This window comes from Spermophilus citellus, assembly GCF_964194105.1.
Source record: "Spermophilus citellus genome assembly, chromosome: 2".
NCBI classification, from domain to species: domain Eukaryota; kingdom Metazoa; phylum Chordata; class Mammalia; order Rodentia; family Sciuridae; genus Spermophilus; species Spermophilus citellus.
Genome location: NC_138183.1, coordinates 211,640,924 through 211,667,488, shown reverse-complemented (window position 1 = coordinate 211,667,488; position 26,565 = coordinate 211,640,924). Strand labels below are relative to the sequence as shown.

The window sequence follows — 26,565 nt, the reverse complement described above, 5'->3', positions numbered from 1 at the left end:
CCCTCAGTCGTTCCCTGTGTGGCCCACCAAATGCTGCAGTCTGGCTGGGCACAATTCAGGAGCCACTTGTCAAAAGAAACAAACTTTATTTTTAGAACTCACACACCACACCACACAGCTCCTCAGGAAAAACCCTCAGAGCCCAACTGCCACCACAGGCTTCCCACAAGTCTCTCAACCTCCCACACTCCTCCTGCTCTTGAGGCCGATTGGCTGGGTCGCGTGGGCAGAGCCAAAAAAGTCCCCCAATGGCAGCTCCGTTGTCTGAAAGGGCGGGGAAACAGCCCAATGAGCATCACCGCAGAGGAGCCAATCAGCTAGAAGTTGCTGGGGCCGCTGTGAGCCAATCGTCAGCTGGCAGCTGGAAGTTTACTGGGACCCCTTTGGCTGTGGCTCTCAACAGCCAGTAAATGGGTATAACTGGAGGCTATCATGCAAAGTAAAATAAGCCAATACCAAAAATCCAAAGACCAAATGTTCTTTTTGAGGGAGTGGTAGGTTCACCAGATTGGGATGGGGGAGAAGGGGGGAAGGGGAATGGGAAAGACAGTACAATGAATCAGATATAACTTTCCTGTGTTCATATATGAATAGATGACCAATATAACCCCACATCATTTACAACTACAAGAATGGGAAATTATACTCCCATGTGTGTATGATATGTCAAAATACATTCTGCTGTCATGCATAACTAAAAAGAACAAATTTTTTTTAAAAAGTTAGATGATCTTTAAGGTTCCTTTTAAAGCTCAAGATTTTTATTTTTATTTTTTATTATTAGAACCCAACATAGTAGTTAGGTTCACCTGTCATCAAGATTTTTTAAAGTTTTATTTAGGACCGGCAGCATGTGTACAAACAAGGAAACTAAAAGATATATCAAGAGTGATTTGCTCGACATGGTGGGTGGCAAGGCCTGAAATCTCAGGTATTCAGGAAACTGAGATAAGAGGATCACACATTGGAGGCCAGCCTCAGCAATTAAGGGAGACACTGTCTCAATGAATAAAAAGGGCTGGGAATGTAGTTTAGTGGTAGAGCTCAAGTTTAATCCCCAATACTGCCAAAAATTAAAAATCTTCTTGTTCTAGTTTTGGCATATTTATTAACAGTTTTTAAAAAATAGTTCCTGATATTAGAAAAGCTAGAAGATGGTAAGTTCTTTGCTAAAGAAATAGCTCTTTAGGAGAGGTCGCATCTGGTTTAGAGGTAGGAGCTTAGTGATGGCTTCATATATAGAAGATCTGGTTTATGCAGATAACCTTATAGAAGAAAACTGTAAATTTAGAGATGGAGGGAGCAGCAGGGAGTCATAACAATTTATAACTGGGAGGAACTTGCTAATTATCAAGCCTAGCACAGTGGTGTAAAAGGCAAAAAAACGGTGTAAAAATCAAAATATATTACAGGAAAAAATAAGGAGACACTCCAGGACTGAAGAATATAGGATTACAAGTAGAATTAAAAGAGAATAAAGGTGCAACTTTCATAGGTATTCCAGGTCTGCCCAAACTTTCCCTGATCTCCCCTAGCTGGTATTGATTTTCAACTGTACATCATTTAAACTTTTATGTAGCATTTATTATTTCCTTTCTACTTGCATTGTCTAACAGGGAACTTGCCTAAGTTTGGTTATTAGCATTTTTGAGGAAGTCATGGATTTATACTTAGTTCCTACAATAAATACTTACAAATAGTACTTGAATATATTTTTAAAAATTGAAGGGTTAAAAAAAAAGGAATATGAGAGAGTTGGAAAATTCTTTTCAAAAACCCTTAAGTCAGAAAAGGGCTCTTAAAATTTTTGAAAAAGATTTGCTTCAAGGGCAAATTTTTTAATCTACAGAAAGCTTTAGTAAAATGCAAAAGATGTGTACAGTTTGAAGAGAAACCAGGGTATGTTTAGTAATCTACAAAGACAGAAAATAGTACTTCTCAATTGTTTTTTAACTTAAAAAAGCATATTAGCCATGAACAGGGAGAATACCATGAAGGTATTGGAAGTTGAGCAAACTAAGAGCCAGGAATTCTCCAAAATGAGTATCTGTAGGCCTAGGAGAATTTTATACCTAATTGCTGAAATTCAGTAATGTGATTACAGATAATATTAAAAAGTATGTAAAATTAAAGGAACTCCAGAAAAAAAGAATAGTTTATCCCAGTTTTTAAAAAAGTAGACTTAGTAATTTCAGTAGGAATGACATTATTTCCTTTATATCCTGAGTTTCTAACAAGACTAGAAACAAAAGTACTATTCAGTAGCCTTCAACATGCATCCACCAGGAATAAAAATACTTAATTTTTTCCATTTTGATTTTGCTTTTATACTGATAAAAAAATTATGACCACACGGAATCTTCAGCAAGCCTATATAAAACTTTTATTGTAGACAGGTTATAAAAGATGAGCTGATAATATAGATGCCATCTTTGAAACACTGCACAGAAAAAAAGATAATTAGCCATGAATTTTGAATGAGCTCTGGGCTAGATCTCTAATTTAATCAGAAATTTTAATGGACTTACTGAGGGCTTGATTAGAATTGCAAATGTTACAGACCTTGTAGCTAAAATAGGATAATCAAGATTGTTGTCCAACTAACAGGCTGCTAATCATTCTATTATACATTTCTTTCATATTACAAGGGAAAAACTCACAATGCACATTCAGAGGAAAGCCATTCGATCTGAGTATTATATTCTGTTGACGGAATTAAGAATATTTAACTTAATGAAGAGAAGACTGAAGGGGAAATGTTTTCAAATATTTGAGTGTTAGGAGTCTTCGTATATTCAAGTGATCTTCCAGAATGTAATTTAAGACCATTATTCTAAAATTACATAGAAATGATGTTTCATGTTCAATAGAGAAAGGTGAGCATGCCAGGAATATTACTAAATGATATTTACAGATAGGTTAGGTGTTTGAAGGAAAATACCTCTAAGCAAAGTTCTTTCTGACTTTGATATGAATACTTGAGTGACACAAACTACCCATAGATTAAGAAGAAATATTTTAAATGCTATTTAAAGAGTATTTTCATATTGATTATTTGTAAAAGTTACTGATAAGTCCCAAGCAAAAATAAAATACTAGCATTTCCTTATAGTTGAGGAGATCAGAACAGAAGTTTCTCTTGTAAAAGATTTGTTGCTTATGTTACTATTGGATTTTTGCCCTTAGAAATACTGTAGTTGTTTTCTGCTGCTGTGAAGGTGACCTTCAGATAATCAGACCAAACCTAGAGTATTTGATCATTTGCTTTAAATCCAGTGTCATTAATGGCATTTCCATAAAATGTTACTTGAATAAATACCTTTAGCTCTAAAACTGTAAATTCATTAGTTGATATTTTGATATTTCAATTTAAGTTTTGTAATAGAGTTTTTTAGAAATAATGAATAATATTAACATGTGATGGGTTCCCCCCCCCTTTAGTGGTTACCCAGGCTGTCCTTATCCACCTGGTGGTCCTTACCCTGCCACAACAAGTGCCCAGTACCCTTCCCAGCCTCCTGTGACCACAGTTGGTAAGTACTTTTTAATACTTCTCCACATAAGAAAGTCAAGGTCTCTTACTACAATAAGTGCATTTCTTTTTTACCTATAAAATTTTATAGTACTCTTCATTTCTTAGAGGAAAAAACTTGTGGTCAGTGTCCTGTTATCTAAAAATTGAAGTAAGTGATTAATCATTATATAAATGAATCTTTATCAAACGTAAAAAAATAGATCTAATTAATTCTCATCATATTTTTCTATTTGCCATGTTTTCATTGGTGAAATTTTTGCGTGTTGAACTACTAGCAGGTTACCTAGGTTTTTCTGGCCTGATTATATATAAGAGATGACGTTTTTAAACAAATAAAAACCATGAGTAGTTAATATGAGCGGGTCAACTGAGAATAGTAGTTTTGTGTTTTGTTTTGGTTTTTTTTTTTTTTTTTTTAGTTTTGTTTGTGTGTGTGAGTTATATATTAGAGTTGCCTGAAATGTTTTCTTCAACTGAGAAAAATAAAGCAATAAGAGAACTTCTACATACTGCCATACCTATGTGTGCCTACCTGTCCCACCACATATGCCTTCTCTCCCATGCCCCACAGCTAAGTCCTTGGTACTCTCTATCCTCAGTCTCCTGATTTCCTCAAGTCTCATAGCATTAAATTCCATTTCTGTACTTGCATTTCCCAGGTTTGTGTTTCTAGCTTTCATCTTGAACTCTAGATTTTTCTATCCAACTGCCTTCTCAGTATCTCCACTTGGGTGCTTAGTTGACATCTCAAGTGCAATATAGGGAAACTGAATTCTCAAGTATTTTTATACAGCTTTCCCATCTCCAATGATGTCTATCCTGTATTCTCACTTAGAGTCATCCTCGATTCCTCATCTAGAAATCTGTTGTTTTCAAAATGTTCTAGAGTCTCATATGCAATACTGATTTGTCACCATTATCTCTCTTTTGAATTACTTCAAAAGCCTCCTACAAGATTTCTCTGCTTCGATAATTGGTCCCCTATACTGCTGTGTTTTTAATACAGCATACAGAGTGATCCTATTAAAAGGTGAATGAATTATGTCACTCTTCTACTCAAAACCTTCTCTGTTTCACTAAGAGCTCAATCCAAGGTTCTGAGGCCTTGAAGGCCCTATGTGATCTTATTCCATTACTTCTGTTACCTCACCTCCTCCCGTTATTCTCCTATTGTAGGATTTGTTTAATGCCTATTTCCTTTGCATGATCAGCCAGACCCTACCCTCACCAATCTGCTACCACCACTACCACCTTCCAGTCTCTCAACACTGCTAAAATATTTTTCTGAGTACCCAAATATAGAGGATCCTGTGAAATTTGCTTTTCTGTTATATATTCTGATAACTTGTAGCCATCCTGAGATCTGATGTATATGCCCCTCCTTCTCCAAACATGGTTTATTTCCACTATTTTGTCATTGATACACTCTAGTTATTGGGTTCTTCTGTGGTTTTGCTATATTAAAATATGTTCATCCTTACTCTTTTTACAATATAGTAATTTGAATAAGAAACTTAAATGAATGATTGTTCATCAGTCCCTAATAAGCAAAGCACACTAAATCTTGGTAAGCTCTCTGATTTAGTTCATACATAATAAATAATTCAGGATTTGTGTGCCAGCTGTGATGATGCATGACTGTAATCCCAGTGACTTGGGAGGCTAAAGCAAGAGGATTACAAATTTAAGCCCAGCCTTACTCAGCAATTTAGCAAGACCCTATCTCAAACTTAATAAAAACAAAAACAGGAATTGTAAAATTTGTCACCCTATTTCTCAATGGTAGTATGATTCTTTTGATCTGTAGAGAAGCTGAACTTATAAAGATCTTTTGAATGCTCTCATTTCAGTGTTTTAGCTTAGATGATTTCCATATATCCAAAATGGGCTTACGTGGAAAAGAGTATATTTAAAGTGAGACCTCGTGTATGATTTTTAGAACAGACAACCACATCAACTAATATCACATTTTTTAAAAAGAGTGCTATTTTAGGCTAGAAGCAAATTATCATTTTATGGGTATTCTTTAATGTAAATCTTTTTTACACTTTGTTACTTACCTGCTTGTTTTTTTTTTTTTTTTTCCAATCTGTTGAATGCTGCTGAACCTCAAAATTGTAATAAAGGGAAGCAGAAACAAGAGTATCATTTGAATATTAATATTCACAAATAGTATTTTCTAAGTATATCAGTGGTTAGGATTTGTGCAATTATTCTGTCACTAAGGCCATGAAAAAGCATGAGTATGATTAATTTTCCTTATTCTCTTTGAAACTTGGCACTTTTGCTCTATAGGTTTTGATTTAATGATATAAAATACCTGATTGAAGATACCAATAATTACATCTTTTGACGCAGCTCTGTGTTAGTTCAGCTATCTTCAGCAATTAGGGAAGTAAAAGGAATGTTTAAAAATGAAATAGGGTGAGGAAGTGTAGCTCAATGGTAGAGCATTTGCCTAGCATTTGCAAAACCTAGGTTTGATCTGCAGCACCACAAAAATTATAAAAAGAAAATAAAGAAACGTGAAGTTAATAGAGATTGTATTCATGGCATCCTCTTATGAGAGCATGATAAAGAAGAATGAAGATGGATGCAGAACTTGAGACTTAAAATAACTCTGACTCCTTTCAGCTTGGTTTTGAATAACATTTAAAAAAAAAATGAGAATTTGTTTTGTTGTCCCATTTTATAGGTTTTTTTGTTTGCCAGATAGCTTCCTGACCAGCCTAACTTAAAACCATTTCTTCATGAAGATGGAGCTCACCAAGAGCAATGACTTAGCAGTAAAAGTAGCTGTTGAATAATAAAAACACCTTGGAGTTAGAGAGATGGCTCATAGGAAAAGTGCTTGCTTAGCATGCATGAGACCATGTGTTTGATTTCCAACACCACAAAAAGAAAAGGAAAAATCTATTGTAAATATTGTCTATGCAAGTGTAGTGACATTTTAATAAATTTATTTATATTATGTAGAGGAGAAAGGGAAGCTGTGATCTGTAAATTAAATTCTTCCCAGAAGTCATTGTAAGACCAGGTATGCTTTTTGAAATCTGTCTTTGCAAATTATTATCTGAAATCTTTTCCACTAGAAAATCATTGGGAAAAGAAGTGGAATGTGTACAATTTTCCTTAAAATTCTTGTCCTTTGTAGGCATTATTTACCAACAAAGACATCAGAAGAAAGGTAAACTTTTCTGGATATCTGAGGATAAAACTTAAATTTTTCTCTCTCTCTCTTTTTTTTTTTTTTCCTTATGGTACTGGGGATTAAACCTAGGGCCACTTTACTCCTGAGCTACATCTCAAGCCCCTTATGTATTTACTTTTTAGTATACTTAATTTAGTTTGTAAATTGGTGTGTTATAGTTGTATATAATAGTGAGACTTCTTGTTACATATTAATACATATACACGATATGACGGTATAATTTAGCCTATATCATTCCCCAAAATTTCCCCTTTCCCTTCCCTCTTCCCTGTTCCTGGTCTGTTTTCTCTGCTTCTGCTGATCTCTTTGATTTTCATGAGGCTCCCCACACACTGCCCCAGCCTTTCTTTTCTTTTTCATCTCTAGCTTCCACATACAACCATGAGTTTAACTTATATCACTTAATACTCAAGTTCCATCCATTTTCCTGAAAATGACATAATTTCATTTTTTTATGGCTCTGTTGTGTATGTATATCACATTTTCTTTATCCATTCATCCATTGATAGATACCTAGGCTGGTTCCCTAGTTTGCCCAACACTTTTTTATTTTTTTGAAACAGGGTCTCACTTTGTTGTCCAGGCTGTCTTTGAACTTGTGATCCGGAGGCCTTAGCCTCCTGAGTCACTGGGATTACAGGTTGTGCCATTGTGCCCAGCTAAAACTTAAAAATATTTAGACTTCAAATGTTAAATTGCTATTTCTCTAGACTAATAGCATATGTTTGTTTTTTTAAGTCTTTTTGAAAATTCTTTTTAGATATACATGACAATAGAGTGTATTTTCACATATTCCACATATGTGGAGTATAACTTATTCTATTTAAGATCCCATTCTGTGGTGTACATGGTGTGAAATTTTACAGGTGGTATATTTACATATGAACATAGGAAAGTTATATCCAATTCATTCTGTCTTTGCTAGTCCCATTCTTCCTCTCTTCCCTTTGTTCCCTTTGTCTAATCCAATGAGCTTTTATTCTACCCCTTATTGTGTGTTAGCATCCACAAATCAGAGAGAACATTGGCCTTTGGTTTTTTGAGATTGGCTTATTTCACTTAGCATGATAGTCTCCAGTTCCATCCATTTACTGGCAAGTGCCATAATTTTATTTTTCTTTATAGCTGAATAATATTCTACTGTGTATATATACCACATTTTCTTATTCATCTGTTGAAGGGCACTAGGTTGGGGATTTCATAGCTCATCTATTGTGAATTGAGCTGCTATAAACATTATGTGGCTGCATCACTGTAGTATGCTGATTTTAAGTCCTTTGGTTATATACCAAGGAGTGGGATAGCTGGGTCAAATGATGGTTCGTTCCATTCCAAGTTTTCTTAGGAACCTTAATACTGATTTCCAGAGTAGTTGCACCAATTTCCAGTTCCACCATCAATGTTTAAGTGAACCTTTTTCCCCACATCCTCACCAACATTGTTACTTTTATTCTTTACAGTTGCCATTCAGACTGGAGTGAGATGGAATCTCAGTGCAGTTTTAATTTGCATTTTGTAATTGCTAGAGGTATTGAACAATTTTTTAGTACGTTTATTGACCATTGGTATTTCTTTTTCTGTGTAATACTTTTTTTTCTTTTTTTTTAAATATATATATTTTTTTAAAGAGAGAGAGAGAATTCTTTTAATATTTATTTTCTAGTTATCGGCGGACAAAACATCTTTGTTTGTATGTGGCGCTGAGGATCGAACCCAGGCCGCACGCATGCTGGACGAGCGCGCTACCGCTTGAGCCACATCCCCAGCCCCTCTGTGTAATACTTATTGAATTTCTTTCCTTAGGCTAGCCTTGAACTCACAAGCCTTCTGCCTCAGCCTCCCAAGTTACTAGGAGTGTGCCACCACGTCCAGCCATATGTGTTTTAAGAGTGATACATTTTTATTAGAAGTGGGCACACAACCAGGTTAGCATTGCCAAAACAAGAGAATTTGAACTCTGATTTAAAAAATTTAAAACTACTAGTCCACTACCAGGTTGTTTAGGAAACAACATTAATATTTATTTATATTCTCTCAGTAGAAGATGCCAGAAGAAAACAGAAGCAGTTATGGATATGTGGTCATTTGAATGTTTTCAAAGCTAAAAAATGGGCACTCTAGAAGCTTTGGTCCCCAGCTGGCCATTCCCACAGAGGATGCCAAACTCCACTGGATAGGGAAAAGTGGCATAAAGTAGGGTCAATTAACTTCTACCTTGATTCATACATAGCACTGCCTGCTAGATCCTGATGTGCTAGTTGTATACCTGGGTAGAAATGAACTGGAAGTGGTGAACATACTGGATATTATAAACCATATTAAGAAAGATTTAAAGTTTATCAAGCAAATATTGAAGACTCTTCCTGTATCCCAGCTGCTCGGGAGGCTGAGACAGGAGGATTGCGAGTTCTAAACCAGTCTAAGCAACTCAGTGAGGCCCTCTCTCTAAATAAAATATTAAAAAGGGATGAGGATGTGGTTCAGTGGTTAAGCACTCCTGGGTCTACAAAAAAATGGAAAAGAATATTACTCTAGCATGGTTCAATATGGTACCCAGAAAAAAAGTATAGTGCCACTTGGTGAAACCTCCACATGATATGAATATACATATAAAGAAAAGTCATTGGGCTAACTGGCTCCTTTATGATGTTCATCAGATGATATAATATCAGCCATGATTCCCTTGTGCCATAATCTTCAGTTTTATTTCATCTCAGAGTCCTGTTATCAGAGTGTGGTACAGATGTGTTCAATCTTGATTCACTTAATGTTTTGGAAACTCTGAGATAACTAGGGGAATTGGGCAACTAGGGTTGGAGTTAGAAGGGAAAATCAGGGGCTTCTGGTCTATAACTTGACCCTGAATAAGAAAGATGTATTATTTTGACACTATAAATGTTTGGATACTTTGAATTTGCTGTTTGGATTCTAGTGCTTAAAAGGAATCATGCAGCTAATTCACATTTTGAGGGACAGTATTTTAAACCCATGAAGGGATACATGTGCCTCTGGGATGTGTAACTTTAATTTTTCTTTGTTCCAGTGTAATTCCATTTCCAAATGAAAGACTGCTTATGTATATGTGGTAAAGCTTGTAATTTATTTTAAAAGATGCTGTCAAAGCCAGGCATGGGGACACAGACCAGAGACTCCGGAGGCTGAGGCAGGAGGATGGCATGTTTTAGGCCAGCCTAGACAATTCAGTGAGACTGTTTTAAAATAAAAAACTAAAAATGACTGGGGATATAGCTCAGTGGTAAAGCATCATTGGTTTAATCCTCACTATAAAGTTAAAAATTTTTTAAAAGATGCTTTTAAAAAGGAAGCTTATAGGGCTGGGATTGTGGCTCTGGTATAGTGCTCGCCTAGCCCGTTCGAAGACTTGGGTTCGATCCTCAGCACCACATAAAAATAAACAAAATAAAACTATTAAAAAAAATAAAAATTACTCCCTAAATTTTTTTTTAAAAAGGAGGCTTATATTTTTATAAACAATTCTTGTGGCATTTTCAATACAAAGAACTACATAAATCTTTAATTTGGAAACCTTTTTTCCTTGACACATATGCTATCTTTTAATAATTTCTGTTTGACACTGGAAAAGGTTTATCTTGTCATTGGTCCCATATCCCACTTTGATGTTTTTATTCTTCTGTTAAATTCATTTACCTTGCAAGGGCTTATTTCAGGATGTTTTTGGTGAAGTTGTTAACTGATAATAGTTATAACCAATGTAAGCTTTGGCCATCATAGTATTAGACAGTCATGTTTGATTTCTAATCATCCCTGAATCCACTTTCCTGTCTCCTTCCCCTGTGATTTGAGAGCATGTGTTTTAACTTACATTCATGTTTCATAATGCTTAGTAAGTAAGCTTAAAGTTTTTTTTAAGCTCTCAAATACTACTAGCATGAAGCCAGAAATATTTTAGACATGTCACTCAGAGAAGCAAACATGAGTTTATTAGAACGGATAGGAAAAAAAAGGGGGGGGGGGTACACTTTGAAGGGAGTAAGTGGGTCCTCTCAGAGGACCCACACCCTTCCTGCCCTCCAGTTTTATTGTAATCCCAGGGAAATTTCCAGAGAATCTTGCCCAGGTCCACGTCTTGGCTTTTTTACTGACAGCCAATAACATCAGACTTTCCAAGTTCCCACCACACATAGTAAAGGTCCAGGGCAACTCTTTGTCACTTTAGCCCATGCTGACCTATTCAAACTGGAATTTATTCTTATAGTTTTGTGGTTATTCTTATCTCCCTGAGTTCTGTAATCTGGTCTATGTGCATTTCACACAAGTCCCCTCTTTCAAGGTAACTTGTGTTCTTATTGGCATTTTGGACCTGCATTTCTCCTATAGATAACAGGTTATTTGTGGAGGAATGCAGGGCTATGGTAAATTGCTTTTTAAAAGAAAGCATGAGAGGATGGGATGTGGTGATGCATGCATACCTGTAATCCAAGGAGGCCGAGGCAGGAGGATCACAAGTTCACGGCCCTAAGCATCTTTGCACAACCCTGTCTCAAAAAACTAAAAAGCTTTGGGGATGGTAAAATGCCCCTGGGCTCAATACCAGTAGCAAAAAAAAAAAAAAAAAAAAAAAAAAAAAAAGATAAAGAAAGCGTGTGGGGGTCAGCACAGTGGGCTCAGCTTATAGAATTATTCCCTTAATTTCATGTTTCCACTGCTCTTGTCTGTCTTTACCTATTGCTTGGGAGTCAGGTTGGCAAGAAACAAGGCTTATTGAAAGTCAACCTTGAGGAAGAGAGAAAAGACTTTTTTGTCTCAAATTTTCATCTTGAGTTGGGGGCCCTCTTTTTAATAAAAGAAGGCAAAGTGAGACACAAAATAGGAAATATGCATATGCAGATTTAGTTCACCAGAGAACAAGTCAGTCTTAATTCCCTTGTTATCTGTCCTCAGCATAAAAGTTTTTATTATCAAGTTCAGAAAGTACAGCATGTAGAAAAACAAGTCATCAGGAAGTTACCTTTAAATGTAGAGGGTATCTGTTTCCGAGTATACTTTTAAAGATGCTAGACTAAATTACTCATTAGTAATTAGTCTTATCTTTTGAATAGTGTTGGTTTCCTAATACTAGAAAAGTTACATCATTTCCTGAAGATTAGTTGGTAATTGTATGCTACCTGGCATGTAAATGGTGCAGCATTTTGTTGAGAATTGTTTCTCAGAGTAGGCTATTACCTTTTCAGTTGTTCATCTGGAATTGTAGAAGAGCAGTTCTGAAATCTGACTCTGCTTGGGTAAAAGGTCAGTATGTGGGTACTTGAGGTATGGAAATTTGCCACAGATTTTTCTTGATCTTAGTAAAGATGCAGAACATTAGAGTTTCTTATAAGATATTTAGAGGAAAACTTATTTGAAAAGTGTCCAAGAAGTAGATGAGAATCTTCCACCAAATCTTTCTTCTTATTTGTTTATGTGAACAAACTTAAAAGTGCTAAGCAGCTCATAACATTTTGAGGATTTTGTTGTTGTTTTGTTAGGGTCCGGCGGAGCGTCGGAGAAAGAGACCACACAAGAGACTGGCTCCATGCAATTGGCAAAAGGGGATATATTGGGGATCCATTCTAGCGCGCTGGGACTCTGTGCTCACTCAAGAAGGGAGAGCAGCCCAGAGCCCAGAGCAGTGGTCAAGCAGAGCTTAAGTACACTTTCTGGAGAGGGCGGTGGGCTTTGCATACACCAGAACAAATCATCATGAGGCGCGGGGAAATTGAACAACAATTCTGATACATGATTAGTCCATTCATTGGCGGGAACAATCTGGGCAGGGGTGATTGGTCATTTCTAAGCGGGGTACACATTTAAACTGATTGGTTTTGGAGCCTAGATGCTTACATGCCATGCTACCTGGAGCCCTTAGCTATTAAACAACCAGGGAATCAATGGAGATATTTACTGGGCAGTTCCAGTATTGTCCTAACAACTACAGAGATTACAGGTTCCGGGGGTAGCAGAGGAGTTGTGACAATGCCTTGTCTTTTACTTTTTAGCCCAGGCCTCGCCATTTAGAGACTTTACAATGCCCGGTCTTTTACACTTTAACTCAGACTTTTGCAGCTTAGAATCAGCTTAGAAATTTTACCTTTACAGTTTGTGTGTTTGTTTTACTTTTAAAAACTCTGGGTGTTTCTTTTTTATTTCAGGTTTGATTTGTAGTTCTTACCTTTTTAGAAGGTAGTTGGATTTGAAGTAAGTTTAGACATACATTGTATTAAGGTCTGTGTATGAACAGGGGGTTAAGACTAGGTCTAATCTTTTTTTTTTTTAATATTTATTTTTCAGTTTTCAGCGGACACAACATCTTTGTTTGTAGTGGTGCTGAGGATCAAACTCGGGCCGCATGCATGCCAGACGAGCGCGCTACCGCTTGAGCCACATCCTCAGCCCAGACTAGGTCTAATCTTGGCAGGTCTAGCCTCCTCAGATGAACTATGATTTTTATGGGCAAAGCAGTTTGCTACCTCAGCTTCATTCCTATTTTGAGTATTAATGGCTTTGGCTGAACGAGTCTTGGTGCTGTATGGTTGCATTTGCCTCAGTCTTTTTCATTAGAAACAATGTAAATCCTAGGATTTAAATGTGAGTTTTCAAAAATAGGGATTTGAGGGGCTGGGGCTGGAGCTCAGCCATAGAGCACTTCCTAGCATATGTGAGGCACTGGGTTCGATTCTCAGCACCACATATAAAAACAAATAAAAAAGATATTAAAAGAGAAAAATAGGGATTTGAAAATTTAGAATCAGTATAAGTTGATCCTTTAATTCAGATATGGTAACTTTAGTTTGTTGGTGTTTGTGAAAAATTCAGAATAGATTATAAGAAGACCCACAAGCCTTTATTAGTTCAAATAACTTCTACACAGATAAATGGAATTTAACTATTACATGTGATTAGCTACAATTTGAATGCCTAACCATGTGTTCATATCATTTGGGTACTTAATTTCTGGGAGAAGGATTTTCTCATCTCACAAGACCCATAATAAAATTTCACATAGGTTATAATAAGACAAATGATTTTTAGAAACAAGTATAATTTTCTATTCTAATGCCTCCTTGTCAAACTGGGGGACTTAATGAGATATCATCTTCACTTTTCTTTTTATATGCCACTCTTTGGGCGCTGAAATCTGAACTAAACTCTTATAGAAATTATCCTTTTTTGTTCTCTTTTAAGGACTTCAGTAATTTAGTACAGTGTGAGAAATTGGAGGTTTTGATTTGGACTAAATTCCATCCAAATGACTAAGTAGCTAAGTCTTTAAGTCATTGAGTCTGTGAAAGGTTCTCAAGAAATACAGCTAACTCTCTGATATATTGTATTATGAATGTTTAGCAATTGCAGAAATAATGGTTATCTTTTTATACATCATCATTTGAAGTAGACTGCCTTATTCTACACATGGCCATGAATAGTGAATTCTTGATTAGGTAAGAGAATATCCTCGGGTAAGGACCTGTAAAGTTTGGAAGTCCACAAGGCCACCCTTACTCTGACACCAGTTGCCAGTTCGAGAGTTCTCAAGACCACGATGAGATTCTATAATTCTCTAGAAGGACAAACTCACTGAAAACTATTATACTAAGACTACAGCAAAATGATGCAGATTAAAATCATCTAAGGAAAGAGATGTATGGGGTAATCAAGAAAGTTCCAAGTTGAAGGCTTCTGGTTGTCCTCTTCGAATGGTGTCATAGACACTGCTGACTTTCCCTAACCACAACGTATAACAATATATACGGAATATTTTCAACCAAGGAATCCCACCTGAGCTTTGATATTCAAGAGTTTTTATTGGGGCTTAGTCATGAAGACATGGATGGTTCACTCCTGGTGGAACTGACCTTTAGTTTCCAGGCCCTCCAGAAGTTGAACTGTTACTACAGCAAAGCCTGAACCCCCCCACCATTGTTTAGACTATTTTGTGTGGCCCAAGGCCCCCAGTTAAATAAACAAAGACATTCATACCAGGGAGGGTATTCCAAGGGCTTAGAGCTCTCCTCCAGGAGCCAAGGGTAAAAGCCAGTCCTCTCCCTTTTGGGGTAAGACTAATTACTTACTACACAGAACCAGACCATAAAATATCTTGTTTTTGTTTGAAATTTTTAAAAATACCCTAAAGTACCTCCCACCATTAAGATCTGTCAAAAACTTCTTGCTGTTAGTATAATTTGAAGATGAGAAGGCAACATAAGAGTACTGGAAAATGAGGGTACCCTGTCATGCACAAGGCCTTGGGTTCTGTCCCTTGCACCCTAAATGAAAGACAAGTCCATGTTTACCTAAGTATGGGCTGGGCCATTACGAATGTTACAAAGCAGGAATTATGGCACACTCCTATTCTTTGAGGGATGGTTTTATAATAGAGAATAGGTTGGAAACTTAACTTTGGTTTGTATAGCAAAAGCAGAGATTGTCACAGAAAAGATTTAATGCATGTTGCATTTTTCTAATGTTTTGAATTTATTTGGAGAACCCAAACTTATAAATAAATTTTCAACTCTCTGGCAAAAATGGCAAACCAAAGCAAGTCAAAGAGAGAGAATCATGCTAATATTACCTGCTAAACCATTTGTATGTCCCCTTGGAGACAGGAATAGTATCTTTTATTTGACTCATGAAGAGGCTTACCACTGAATCGCAGTGGCTGTTGAGGCATATTTATTTGAGTAAGTTGAAACAGTGATAGTGTTGAAATCTATAATGTTAAGTATTTTATTCACTTTTCAATACCCCTTCCAACTATAGCCCTTCAAAGCAATAGAGCTTCAGAAGTTATTTTCTGATTTTCAGAGAGAAGAAATATTGATTAGCTCTTCTTCATTTGGTTTTATAACACCTTGCCATTTTAGCATTGTTATTTTGATTAACAATTTTAATTACCTTCTACATTCCAGCACAAATAAGAGAAAGGAAGGTTCCTGTAAAGCACATCCTAAGGACTTCTAGTTCCTGGGGCCTTGAGATTGCTTTTATCCAGGACTCCTCGAAGATAAGTAATTCTGTTGGTTTCAGGAAACCCTTCAGCAGTTTGCCACTCATGTTTAGGTTGCATGTAAGGAGTATGTGGTCCCTCCCTATCAACTTTTAAACTGTTTGTAGTAAGAACTGTTAAGAAAGTAGGTTCCAGTTGTTGTGCTGGTGCTTTGAGAATTAATTATGGGTTAATGGAAGAAAGATCATGGGTAGCAGTTAGTCTTAACCATAACTTCGTGGTAGAGATGGAATTTGATATTCAAGAGCATTAAACTCTATTAGTTCAGAATGGCTTAGAGTTTATTGAAGGGAGAGGTAGTGCTTGTTAAGGAAAAGAGCAGGATCATTTTGCTGGTATTTAAAGCACACAGGTCATTTGCAAGGCCTTCAAAAAGTTTGCCTTTCATAGACTGTGGGTAGCATAATTTAAATATAGCAGGAGTAGAACATACGTTTAAAAATGAGATTGGGGTAATGGTGACAAGGCCAGAAAATAGACATTAATAATAGCAACAAAATATCTGGTTGTAGTTCCTCCCTTCACTGGTTTTCACTTTTTCATTTCATCTTCATGGAATGTTTGTTGAGAATATTCTGAAGTTCAGGCTTTCTCGTTGCAAATTCTTTTATTTTTTTATTATCATGGAAGGTTTTTATTTCATCTTCAAATCTGAAGCTTAATTTTGCTGGATTCTTGGTGGGCATCCGTTTTCTTTCAGAGCTTGGTATATGTTATTCCAGGACCTCCGAGCTTTGAGAGTCTGGGTTGAGAAATCAGCTGTGATCCAATTTGGTTTTACCCCTATATATAATCTCATATTTTTCTCTCTCAGCATTTAAATTTTTATTCTTGTTCTGTATGCTGGGCATTTTCATTATAATGTGCCTTGATTTGTGTATGTTGTAATTTTGCACATTTAGGGTCCTGTAAACCTCTTATATTTGATTTTCTATTTCATTATTTAGACTTGGGAAATTTTCTGATATTATTTCATTCAAAAGATTGTGCATTTCTTTGGTTTGTATCTCCACACCTTCATCTATCCCAATAATTTGGTCCTTTCATGTTATCCCATAATTCTTGCAAGTTCTGTTCATGGTTTCTTAACATCTTCTCTCCGTGGTCAACTCTATTTTCAAGATTATATATTTGTCTTCATTGCCTGAGGTTCCATCTTCTAAGTGGTCTACTCTGTTGGTGATGCTTTTATTTTATTTTTAATTTGGTTTATTGTTTCCTTCATTTTAAGAATTTCTGTTTGGTTTTTCCCCACAATCTCTAACTCTATTGAACTGATCTTTTGCTACCTATATTTGCTCTTTTACATCATCTTTTACTTTTAGTTTAACTGTGTTCATTCTAAATTCCTTCTCCGACATTTCTTCCACTGTGGTATCAATGGATTCTATTATTGGAGTATCTTGGTTTGCTTGGAGAGATTTGTTTCCTTGTTTTTTCATGTTCTTTGAGTGTCTACCCATCTAACAGTATGGATCTGAGGCAGTAGAATTTCTACCCTGTGGACTTAGAGTGTCTCTGAAGGTTTCTAGTACCTCACCGTTTAGGGGGAGTCAAATAAAAACAAGAACCAATCAAACAATTTACAGCATTAAATCAAATAGCTCCTATTATGACATCTATAATGTTAATTAACACAATAAACAAAAATTATATAATTAGTTATGCCTATAATAAAAACAGCAAGTTTGTGGGCTGGGGTTGTAGCTTAGTTGTAGAATGCATGTGTGAGGTACTGGGTTCAATTCTCAGCACTGCATATAAATAAATAAAATAAAAGTTAATTGACAACTACAAAAATATTTTTTTTAAAAAAAACAGCAAGTTTGCAAAAGGGTTTACATTTTCAGTTGGTAGACAGGCTGAGAACAGAAGTGATAAAGGATGTGATGATTATGAGGGAGGAGGAGAGAAGACAGAAGTAAGAGATTAAAGGAAATTGAAAGAAGAATAGAGATTGGCTGTCAGCATCATTTCTAACCCCATGCCCCCTCCCACACTCCCCCTCCCTACCCCACTATGAATCAGCCTCCTTATATCAGAGAAAACATTAGGCATTTGTTTTTTGGGGGATTGGCTAATTTCACTTAGCATTGTCTTCTCTAACTCCATCCATTTATCTGCAGGTGCCATGATTTTATTCTCTTTTGTTGCTGAGTAATATTCCATTGTGTGTATATGCCACATTTTTTTTATCCATTCATCTATTGAAGGGCGGTGGAATGTGATGGACATTATTATCCAAAGTACATGTATGAATCCATGAATTGATGTAAATATACTTTGTATACAACCAGAGATATGAAAATTGTACTCTGTATGTATAATAAGAATTTTAATGCATTCTGCTGTCATATATAAATTTAAAAATTAATTAAGGGCTGGGGATGTGGCTCAAGCGGTAGCGCACTCGCCTGGCATGCGCGGGGTGCTGGGTTCGATCCTCAGCACCACATAAAAATAAAATAAAGATGTTGTATCCACCGAAAACTAAAAATAAATGTTTAAAAAATTTTCTCTCTCTCTCGCTCGCTCTCTCTCTTTAAAAGAAATTAATTTAAAAAGAGATTGGCTGTTAACAGAAGAAAACAGAGGATAAAGGGAAACAGGAGAAAAAATGTAAAGCAAAAATTTAAATAAAAATTACAACAAAAGAATACAAAACAAAAATAAAATATACTAATCAAACATTCTAGTTCACAAAAAACTTATCCATGTAAAATAACTGACTTCAAAAATGCTAGAGATAAGGAGAGAAAGAAAAAAACAGAAAATTGTATAAATGTCCGTGTACCATTAAGGTTACTATTAAAGAGTGGAAAAGAATTAAAAAAAAAAAAATCTTGATGAAAAGTTAAAGAATTCTTCCTGTTGGAGTTCAAAATATTCTCAGCATCTCTTTTTAGCAGTTTAGGTGGGGTCTTCTGGAGTGTGATATCCCATCCTCTGGATTGCTGGAGTGAGAGGTAATCCCATAGGCATAGTTCCTGGGGGCAGGGTTTAGGTTTAGGTGGGCTCCAGGCTCTTCACTGAAAGCTAATTGGTCTGAAGATTGTAAATCAATGAACCTCCGGGGCCCAGTACTTGCTGGTCTATGCTGGAGTACTTTACCCCAGAGTTCCCCTGGATTCCACTCATCTGGTGGGGAAGCCAATTATTAGTCCTCTGTGTCACCTGCAGACCCCACACTTTCTGGTCTTGGGTTCAGTCTCCAAACAATTTCTCCTGCCTCCACCTTCTCAGTTCACAGCCAGAGGCATCTCTCCGAACCCATCCTTCAAGCAGTGGTATTGGAAAGGGAGGGATAGAGCTGGATGGTTTCCTGAGATCCGTTATCCCCTGTATAAAATCTCTCTCCACGTTTGATTTTTTTCTGGTCACTTAAGCACACTCTATGTTGTGAAGTGTGTGTTAATTGGGCCTGTATTTCAGGGTAAACAGGAGTTTGCCAGGAGTCAGCTTCTTCTGCTGCCGGCCTGGCCCTGGCCCTGGCCCTGGCCCTGCCCTATACGGAAGCTGTAAAGGTAGCAGCTTCTTTCCCCGCACAGAGATGTCATGCAGCGTGTGTTTCAGGTTTGTGGGGCAATGTCATACACAGACATATCTCAGGCCTCCCAAAAATGCAGGCCTTTAATTCCCTTATCCCTCTATTGTGCTTATGGAGGAACCTCTCTGGCTGGAGCTTCTGGCCTGTCTTATGGCAGCATCTATGCCACTGGAGAATTTTTTCTTATATCAATGTCTTGTGTTTCTGATCTGCTTTGAATGTCCAGTTTTAGGTTCCAGTAAAGTACCCTCCCCCTTTTTTGATCACCCACCTTGGGAGAAGCTGCCTCTCTTCTTTGTTTCTTGGTTTCATGCCACGGAGTGTCCAGGAATGCGATCCCCTCTCTGCAGTTTTCCTTTTTTTTTTTTTTTTTTAGAGTGAGAGAGAGAATTTTTTTAACATTTATTTATTTTTTTTAGTATTTGACGGACGCAACATCTTTGTCGGTATGTGGTGCTGAGGATCGAACCCGGGCCGCACGCATGTCAGGCGAGCGCGCTACCGCTTGAGCCATATCCCCAGCCCCTCTGCAGTGTTCTTAACCTTTTTCTCATTTATTCTCCTAGCCAGTCAGCCCTTTTAGACATTTTTTCCCCTAACCATTCTCCTCACATTAATGTTATATGTGTATCTTTGAATTAAAAAAAAGCAATATATCATTTTCTAAATTCATTTTTTTACCCTTGTTTGGCATGTATGGGGGTGATCTCACCCCCATTGAGAATGTACATGGATCAAAGACTAAACTTGAACTCAGGTTAAAACTAGAGAGAACAGGCTTCATACCCATGTTTTGTGGCTGGTAAGAGGTGAATAAATGGACATTTCCTTGTCTGAGTGGATTGTAACTACAGAATACAAACAAGTAGAAAATGTAGTCATTGTACTTTGACTAAATAGAATTAGGAAGAGGGATAGATGCAAACTTTAAGGCATTTTTGTCCTTAAAAGGGATCTGGAGAAGTAAGTTTTCTTGCTAAGAAAGGAAGGTGTTTTAGTTAGCTTTTATGTCACTGTGACCACTGTGACCAGCTGTCTCTTCCTGACTATAGTTACCGCCCAGTTAATCCGTACCAGTAAATGAACCCACTGATTTGCTTTTACTCTCAATTTAGTCATTTCACTTCTGAACATTCTTGCATTTTCTCACATATAACATGAGCTTTTGGGAGATACCACATATCCAAATCTAACAGAAAATTCTTTTGAACAGTGAGGAGCTAGGCACATAATTAAAGGAGTTAGGATTCTTGTGCCAAAGCAGAGAGGAAGAAAAACAGTGGAATACTCCTAATGATGGTTTTTGTCTTCTCTGATGATAGCCTCCTGCAGATTGTTGACTTTGTGGAACATGTTAAAAGAGGATTTAGGGATTTATGGCTTTAGGGAGGGATCAGAAGGACTGAGGATTTTGGTTAGATTTAATGGCAGGTGAGCCTTTGAAGTCCTGGGCGATTGGGTGGCTATATATGAGGCCCCGTTTCGGGGCAGCTTATCTCCAGGGATATATGAGATGGACAAGGAGTCCAGGCTGAGAAGAGATGCTTACTGGTAGTAGTAGTAGTACAAACACATCAGAGATGCCAGAAGTGAGTGAGTGAAGATATGAATTGGTGAGTTCAGGAAAGTTGCCATAGTCTTCCTGGTACCTTCATTGTATGTATTGGAGGGAATGGATAGAGGGGTGGTAGAAGAAACTGTAGTGTCGGAGAAAAATGAGGAAATGAGCTTAGAAGTAATGGTAATAGCTGATAAATTGATACAAAAGCTTTGGAAGTGAGATATTAAGAGAAGCCAGGGTATGGAAAACAAAACCTTGATTTTCATAGGGGAAATTTAGTCCTCTAGCTTTGCAGCTCTGAATTCCAAAGCACAGTTTGTCTGAAAGAGTTAATACTTTTGTTTCTAAAAATATGGAATAATAAGCTAAAATGCTTTTGTAAAATGAGAAGTGAATTCTGAAACACATATACTATATGGATTTATATGTTAATAATCAACCGTTTGGGGCTGGGGATGTGGCTCAAGCAGTAGCGCGCTGGCCTGGCATGCGTGCGGCCCAGGTTCGATCCTCAGCACCACATACCAACAAAGATGTTGTGTCCGCCGAGAACTAAAAAATAAATATTAAAAAAAAAATCTCTCTCCTCTCTCACTCTCTCTAAAAAAAATAATAATAATCAACCGTTTGCCTCTATGAACCCTACAGGATGGATAGTTTGGGCTCCCCTCAGCAGGAGGTTTCTTGATGGAAAGGAGGAGACCCTTGTAGGGAGAAATAGTGAACACTGGGAGGCAGTGTGATGTTGGGACTTTTTCACTGTACCAAGGTCCCTAGAACACTCCTCAGGTCATGGAGGACACTGAACTTATTTTTACCTGCTAGATAAAGAAATCCAACTCAGAGAGACCCTCTTTCTTCTGGGTTGGAAACAAAAGAAAGGAAAAAAAAAATAACTCTACACTTCCCTTCAAAATCTGTGATGCTGGAGAACTCCAGAGTCTCCCAATGTAACCTGGGTAAGGATCAGCTTCTATGAGAAGACACTTTTACTAATCAAAAACTGAAAAAGGCAAAAATCAAACCAGCTTCTAGAACTGCGAAAGTCGTGATCAAATGGCCCATTCAAAGCATGTGTGGAACTGGGGACATGCCTATAATCCCAGCAACTGGGGAGGCCAAGGCAAGAGGATCACAAGTTCAGAGCCAGTCTCAAGGCCCTAAGGAACTTCGCAAGACCCTGTCTCAAAAAATAAAAAAGGGGGAATGGGAGGGCTAGAGATGTGGCTCAGTGGTTAAGCACCTCTGAGGTTCAATCTCTGATTAAAAAAAAAAATGCCTAGTAATAATTGCAGAGTATTTTGGACAGCATACTTTCTTTGGAGACAGTGTGCCTTGGCACCAGGAAAGGGCCTGTAATGAATGAGGACATGGGTGGTGAAAGTTGGGCACATTTTTGCAAACATACCAAAGAGGTCTGTTTCCCTGGTTAGTGTAACTCTGTCAAGTTGATAAAAATTTTCAACTCAAGGTAGAAGTGATACTTTGTTAGTCTGTAGTCATCCCTTATTCCTTATTGGCAGTTAAGGTTAAATATATTTCTTATGTCCCTATATGGTATTCTGTAGTCAAATATAATTGAAAAAAAACTCATTTATGTTTGCTGATTTAGAACCATAACTGAAGAACGTTAATATTAATAAAGAGTACCCATAGTTTTTTTTAAAGGAAAGGCCTTTCTGGAGAAAATTCTGAAAGATAAGTTCTTTGATCTGAAATGTGCAAGGAAATTATACTGATTAGAAAGAGAATTTGTAAAAGAACAGTAAGGAGTCTGAGAATACACAAGTTTAATCAACTGCTAAATTTTTTGGATATCATTCTCTTTTGCTCACCTGTTCTATACCATCTTCTCTTAATAGGGAGTAAAGGAGCAAAAGTCTTATAGAAGCTGAGGAGCCTTACTAACCTGTTCATCAGTTTAGGTAAACTCTGCCCATTTTAGTCATTGAGTGGCCTCTCCTGGCTGGCTGTCTTTTTTTTTTTTTTTTTATTGTTGGTCGTTCAAAACATTACATAGTTCTTAATATATCATATTTCACAGTTTGATTCAAGTGGGTTATGACCTCCCATTTTTACCCCGTATACAGATTGCTGTATCACATCAGTTACACTTCCATTGATTTACATATTGCCATTCTAGTGTATGATGTATTCTGCTGTCTATCCTATTCTCTACTATCCCCCCTCCCCTCCCCACCCCTTTTCTCTCTCTACCCCCTCTACTGTAAATCATTTCTTCCACTTGTATTATTCTTCTCTTACCCCTCATTTCCTCTTATATGTAATTTTGTAAAACCCTGAGGATCACCTTCCATTTCCATGCGATTTCCCTTCTCACTCCCTTTCCCTCCCACCTCTCATCCCTGTTTAATGTTAAACTTCTTCTCAAGCTCTTCGTCCCTACCCTGTCCTTGGTTACTCCCCTTATATCAAAGCAGTCATTTGGCATTTGTTTTTTAAGGATTGGCTAGCTTCATTTAGCATAATCTGCTCTAATGCCATCCATTTCCCTCCAAATTCTATGATTTTGTCATTTTTTAATGCAGAGTAAAACTCCATTGTGTATAAATGCCACATTTTTTTTATCCATTCATCTATTGAAGGGCATCTAGGTTGGTTCCACAGTCAATCGTGAATTGTGCTGCTATGAACATCGATGTAGCACTGTCCCTGTAGCATACTCTTATTAGGTCTTTAGGGAATAGACCGAGAAGGGGAATAGCTGGGTCAAATGGTGGTTCCATTCCCAGCTTTCCAAGAAATCTCCATACTGCTTTCCAAATTGGCTGCACCAATTTGCAGTCCCACCAACAATGAACAAGTGTACCCTTTTCCCCGCATCCTCTCCAGCACTTGTTGTTGTTTGACTTCATAATGGCTGCCAATCTTACTGGAGTGAGATAGTATCTTAGGGTGGTTTTGATTTGCATTTCTCTGACTGCTAGCGATGGTGAGCATTTTTTCATGTACTTATTGATTGATTGTATGTCCTCCTCTGAGAAGTGTCTGTTCAGGTCCTTGGCCCATTTGTTGATTGGGTTATTTGTTATCTTATTGTCTGATTTTTTGAGTTCTTTGTATACTCTTGATATTAGGGCTCTATCTGAAGTGTGTGGAGTAAAGATTTGTTCCCAGGATGTAGGCTCCCTGTTTACCTCTCTTATTGTTTCTTTTGCTGAGAAAAAACTTTTTAGTTTGAGTAAGTCCCATTTGTTGATTCTAGTTGTTAACTCTTGCGTTATGGGTGTCCTATTGAGGAATTTGGAGCCCGACCCCACAGTATGTAGATCACAGCCGACTTTTTCTTCTATCAGACGCCGTGTCTCTGATTTAATATCTCAAGCTCCTTGATCCATTTTGAGTTAACTTTTGTGCATGGCGAGAGAAAGGGATTCAGTTTCATTTTGATGCAAATGGATTTCCAGTTTTCCCAGCACCATTTGTTAAAGATACTATCCTTCCTCCATTGCATGCTTTTAGCCCCTTTATCAAATATAAGATAGTTGTAGTTTTGTGGATTGGTTACTGTGTCCTCTATTCTGTACCATTGGTCCACCTGCCTGTTTTGGTACCAGTACCATGCTGTTTTTGTTACTATTGCTCTGTAGTATAGTTTGAAGTCTGGTATCACTATACCGCCTGATTCACACTTCCTGCTTAGCATTGTTTTTGCTATTCTGGGTCTTTTATTATTCCATATGAATTTCCTGATTGTTTTATCTATTTCTACAAGAAATGCTGTTGGGATTTTGATTGGCATTGCATTGAACTTATAGAGAACTTTTGGTAATATCGCCATTTTGATGATGTTAGTTCTGGCTATCCATGAACAGGGTATATTTTTCCATCTTCTAAGGTCTTCTTCTATATCTCTCTTTAGGGTTCTGTAGTTTTCATTGTATATTTCTTTCACCTCTTTTGTTAGGTTGATTCCCAAGTATTTTATTTTTGGGGGGGATATTGTGAATGGAGTAGTTGTCCTCATTTCCGTTTCAGAGGATTTGTCGCTGATATACAGGAATGCATTTGATTTATGCGTGTTGATTTTATATCCTGCCACTTTGCTGAATTCATTTATTAGCTCTAATAGTTTCTTTGTAGACCCTTTTGTGTCTGCTAGGTATAGAATCATGTCATCTGCAAATAGTGATAATTTAAGTTCTTCTTTTCCTATTTTTATGCCTTTAATTTCTTTCGTCTGTCTAATTGCTCTGGCCAGTGTTTCGAGGACTATGTTGAACAGAAGTGGTGAGAGAGGGCATCCCTGTCTTGTACCAGATCTTAGAGGGAATGCCTTCAATTTTTCTCCATTCAGAATGATGCTGGCCTGTGGCTTATCATACATTGCTTTTACAATGTTGAGGTATGATCCTGTTATCCCTAATTTTTCTAGAGTTTTGAACATAAAGGGATGCTATACTTTGTCGAATGCTTTTTCTGCATCTATCGAGATGATCATATGGTTCTTATTTTTAAGTCTATTGATGTGGTGAATAACATTTATTGATTTCCGTATATTGAACCAGCCTTGCATCCCAGGGATGAATCCTACTTGATCATGGTGTATAATTTTTTTGATATGTTTTTGAATCCGATTCACCAGAATTTTATTGAGGATTTTTGCATCTAGGTTCATTAGAGATATTGGTCTGTAGTTTTCTTTCTTTGAAGTGTCTTTCTGGTTTAGGCATCAGGGTGATGTTGGCCTCGTAGAATGTATTTGGAAGTTCTCCCTCTTTTTCTATTTCCTGAAATAGCTTGAAAAGTATTGGTGTTAGTTCCTATTTAAAGGTTTTGTAAAACTCTGCTGTATACCCATCCGGTCCTGGGCTTTTCTTAGTTGGTAGTCTTTTGATGGTTTCTTCTATTTCCTCTATTGTTATTGGTCTGTTTAGGTTGTCTATATCCTCCTGACTCAATCTGGGCAGATCATATGACTTAAGAAATTTATCTATGCCTTCACTATCTTCTATTTTATTGGAGTATAAGGATTCAAAATAATTTCTGATTATCTTCTGTATTTCTGAAGTGTCTGTTGTGATATTGCCTTTTTCATCCCGTATGCTAGTAATTTCAGTTCTCTCTTTTCTTCTCTTCGTTAGCATGGCTAAGGGTCTGTCGATTTTATTTATTTTTTCAAAGAACCAACTTTTAGTTTTGTCAATTTTTTCAATTGTTTCTTTTGTTTCAATTTCATTAATTTCAGCTCTGATTTTAATTATTTCTTGCCTTCTACTTCTTTTGCTGTTGTTTTTCTCTTCTTTTTCTAGGATTTTGAGATGAAGTATGAGATCATTTATTTGTTGGTTTTTTCTTTTTTTAAGGAATGAACTCCAAGCAATGAATTTTCCTCTTAGAAGTGCTTTCAATGTGTCCCATAGATTCCGATATGTTGTGTCTGTGTTTTCATTTAACTCTAAGAAGTTTTTAATTTCCTCCTTGATGTCTTCTAAAACCCATTGATCATTCAGTAACCTATTGTTCATTCTCCAAGTGATGCATGATTTTTCCTTCCTTCTTTTATCGTTGATTTTCAGTTTCATTCCATTATGATCAGATAAGATGCATGGTATTATCTCTACTCCTTTATATTGTCTAAGAGTTGCCCTGTGACATAATATATGATCTATTTTTGAGAAGGATCCATGTGCTGCTGAGAAAAAAGTGTAACTGCTTGATGTTGGGT

At 36.9% G+C, this 26,565-nt stretch overlaps 1 protein-coding gene across 2 annotated transcripts in view; it reads left to right on the top strand.

Annotated features, from left to right (window-relative positions):
- Positions 1–26,565, top strand: part of TSG101 (tumor susceptibility 101) — a 66,768-nt gene that overhangs the window by 32,725 nt on the left and 7,478 nt on the right. For both annotated transcript variants that reach the window (XM_081278742.1, XM_081278743.1), the window contains one exon: positions 3,442–3,533. In XM_081278742.1, coding sequence (XP_081134868.1) covers positions 3,442–3,533 — 92 coding nt within the window. The remainder of the gene's footprint in view (positions 1–3,441; positions 3,534–26,565) is intronic.